Source organism: Poeciliopsis prolifica, unplaced genomic scaffold (assembly GCF_027474105.1).
Source record: "Poeciliopsis prolifica strain line A6 unplaced genomic scaffold, Auburn_PproV2 SCAFFOLD033, whole genome shotgun sequence".
Lineage (NCBI taxonomy): Eukaryota > Metazoa > Chordata > Actinopteri > Cyprinodontiformes > Poeciliidae > Poeciliopsis > Poeciliopsis prolifica.
In genome coordinates, this window is record NW_026562408.1 from 6,427,020 (window position 1) to 6,430,496 (window position 3,477).

General features: G+C 37.5%; 1 protein-coding gene across 2 annotated transcripts; it reads right to left on the reverse strand.

Moving 5' to 3' along the window:
* Positions 1-867: 867 nt before the first annotated feature.
* On the reverse strand, positions 868-3,266 carry LOC129373528 (HAUS augmin-like complex subunit 1). Of its 2 annotated transcripts, XM_055051512.1 has the most exons (9): positions 3,165-3,266; positions 2,908-3,082; positions 2,347-2,479; positions 2,145-2,279; positions 1,924-2,044; positions 1,448-1,513; positions 1,275-1,346; positions 1,053-1,100; positions 868-961 (listed from the first exon to the last, which is right to left on the reverse strand). In XM_055051512.1, the coding sequence occupies exons 1-9, from the start codon at positions 3,183-3,185 to the stop codon at positions 917-919; spliced, it is 816 nt and encodes a 271-aa protein (XP_054907487.1). In that variant the 5' UTR covers positions 3,186-3,266; the 3' UTR covers positions 868-916. The 2 variants fall into 2 exon arrangements, with proteins under 2 accessions (XP_054907487.1, XP_054907489.1); XM_055051514.1 differs by lacking the exon at positions 868-961 and having other exon boundaries at positions 1,041-1,100.
* Between the last annotated feature and the right edge of the window lie 211 nt (positions 3,267-3,477).

The window sequence follows — 3,477 nt, forward strand, 5'->3', positions numbered from 1 at the left end:
TGATTCTAATGTCTGCTTTTGCTTCAGGCACAAAGTGCTCCACCGTTAATTCCATGTGACATTATACCTCCAAAGCCAGTACCATTTTATTGTGAATCTCTAAAGGTTTCCTTTACCTTTAGACTTGTTGGCCAGACATTGAAGAAATTACATTAAAGCAAATGGGTGTAAAAAATACTGAGGTTTTGAGAAGAAAATCCAAGAAGTATGGAAGAGGAAAACTTATTTGGATCCCAGAAGGGCTGAGAAATGATAAGCAGCTGGACAAAAATACATTTACAAAAACAAAACAAAGAACTTGCATTTGATGAGGTTGTCCACACAGATTGAAAGTTGTTTGGATATAATCTGTGAGAACTATTTTTTACAACTCTTAAGACCAACCCCTTAATTAGATTGCTGCGATCAGAGAGGAAAAGCCAAACATTGCATTAGTGTTGCAGATGTTTGAAAAAAAACAGGAAGGCGTGGAGAGGGACTAAACATTCAGGTACACATTAGCAGTATATTATTTTATCATAAAATAAAAAAGCTAAAAATCATATCAGAAAATTTTACCCATTTCTAGACACTGACAAGCATGCAAACAATGTTTTTGTTGGTAAACATACAAAACAAAATAAGTTATTATGCAGGTTGTACAATATAAAAATGTTCAAGGTGTATGAACTAATAGGGATACTCTGTGAGCTTTTTAGGAGTGTCCAAAATCTCTGAAATATTTAACCTATATTTAAATAAGGTTCCAAAGCTAAGGAGGAAAGAAGCAAGAAGTATCCTTTCAGGTGACCCAAAATACCTCAAACCACTTTTCATTTAACATTAATGATGAAGGCAGGTAAAGGTAGAAAAGAAGAAGAAAAAATATGACTGCAAAAACTTTATTTTTAAAGAAAGGACTGCGCAACATCCAACTTCATTTTATAGCCTTCATTGTCTCCAGTTTGGAATCGAGTGCAACCTGAAAAATGAACGAAAGAAAAAGTAATTAAAATGACAAACGAGCAAAATGGCATCTTGTATGTTATAAAACCAAATATTTAAAGACTCACTAGTTCTCTTTTTGCTTCTTCCATCTTCACTTGTGCAAGAGATGGGCTCTGAAGGTTTAGAATAAAAAAACAACAACACACATTTCAAGATTAAATTCACAAACTTAATCCTTAAATAAATTAGATTGAATGATTTTTTCTTTCAAAGGACAAAACAGGAAACGTGATCACCCCTTTTGTTGGAAAAGTAATGAAGTCTGAAAAACTAGAAAACAAACGTACCGGACTCAGGTCCATGTACGACTCCAGCTTCTTTTTCAGGAGGATTATTTCGTTTTGCAGTGCCCTGAGTTCCTGCAGGGAGAAAAATAAGATGACATGTTTCAAACCCTGAATGCAGACAAAGTAAAGCTTCTATCCCCATGGCAATGAATGTGGTGAAAATGCTGAAATACCTCAGAAAGCTGCACAATGGCCTGGTGGGTGATAGACTTGTCCATGTTCCTGGATACAAGCTGAGCCTGCAGGATTAGCAGAGCAGAATAAAGTGACTAATACAAGACAAACAACAAACTAACAAACTAAACACTGTTTCTGTTTTAAACAAGAGGCAGACGACATTGCAACTAGGTAAACAGAAATTAAACTGTTTGGTCATTTACAGGAAAAAATAATATGTTTTTTTTTTAATGAAGCTTCTTTCTAAATCTGAGCAGCAGCTTCTTATCTTGACGTATACACATTAGAAATTTTTTTCTGAGTCTAAATGTGGAGAAGTTAATCATATTTTGTCAAGAGTCAAGTAGGTTCCCATCTGTGGATAATGCGTTTTGCTGTTTAAATCACAAAATGGCCTATAAATGATCCCACTTAGTACCTCAGCATCTATGCAATAATCCCAAATTATAAAGAGGAATATGCTGCAACATACCTCCAACCTCTGCTGTCTGATACGCTCTTGAGTCTTGGCCGTCACAAAGTCCACGTTGAGCAGCCTCTCCTCTTCTTTTGCACTCTCCACTGCTTGAGATTTGGTAGTTTTGTCGATATCCCTGTCAATGAAGACCGCCAATGTGTACATGTGTAAACCCAGCCTTCTAATCAAACTTAACTGGCACACTTTTAATCGCTCGCTTCACGCCTTATTCTTACTCTTGTAGGTTTCCCCGCAGCACCAGAATTGAACCGAGTCTTTTTTGGAGTGCCCTTAGTTCCCTTTCGAGTTTTCTGTTTGACTTCTCGACTTCCAGAAGATCATCGGTGAGATTGTTGATTGCTGGCATGAAGCTACAAACGAACAAAGTAAAACAACCATATATTCTGATCAATGAAATACAAAGCCACAGAAAATTACCTGGTCAGTGATGTGTCTTTCACTCGCAGCACCATAGCATTGTCCACTAAAGCAGACACGTAGTTTGCAGTCGGCTCTGACAAGCTTGCCCCAGACAAGCCGACACCGTGCAGAACATCCTCAAGGTGAGCAGCTAGGGGGGATGGGATTAGTGAAATACAGTTTTTTGAAAAACATTGAAAACCAGACAAAAGAGTTCTTATGTGTTTATTATTTTGAAACTCCATACAATTTCTAAACTCAGATTTCTATTTTCCCTCCAATTTAATAACAATTTCGACATCTGAGCACAAAATATTCACCTTAAATACTTCAATAGTAGTCGTTAATGTCGTTTAGTGGAGTGATATAGAGACTATTTGGAGATTGTCTCTATACTACAACAAAATATAAAACCACACCTATATCTTAAGCCATAAAAAAATATTTACTTCAGTTTCTATTAGTTTCGACATGTGCAAAACATGCCATTCGGCAAATCTAAACACTTTAGATCAATTCAGCCTTTCCGATCCAAGTGTTTTAATGCATCATCTGTTCTGCCTGCTGTATGTGCCTCACCGTCAGCCTGATACTCTGATGTTTTCTGCTTGTAGTCTTCAATGAGGAGAGCAGTATCACTGCAGCGGGCTTCACTGGACTGAGCCAGCTGATACAGTATGTCCACAGTCCTGGTGTTCACCTCAAATAATGGCACTGGCTGATCCCCAAACACTCCCCCCAACCAGCTGTTCACCTGTAGAAGAGACAGACAAATAAGACAATATCAGCAATGCGGCTGGCGCATTAATGTGTGTTTACTGGAGTCAAAGAGTTACCTTCCTCAGCTTTTCACACATGATCACAGAGAAGGCATGAAAAACATAGACAGTCACTACAGAAACGTAAAACGCCGTGTGTTTTATAGCCCCTCCAATTAACTTCATCTTCTTCTTTAGGATTTTTAACGGCAGCTTGCATCCCATTTTTGTTGCACTACTGCCATCTATTGGATCCTAATTATCTAACAAATTCTCGAAATAATCCCACTGTTTTTTAAAAAACCACAAAATTTTCTTCCTCCCCTCATTACTATTTAACTGATCAACCACTTTTTCAAACTTCAATTCCCTGGTACAGCCTAATTCCAAT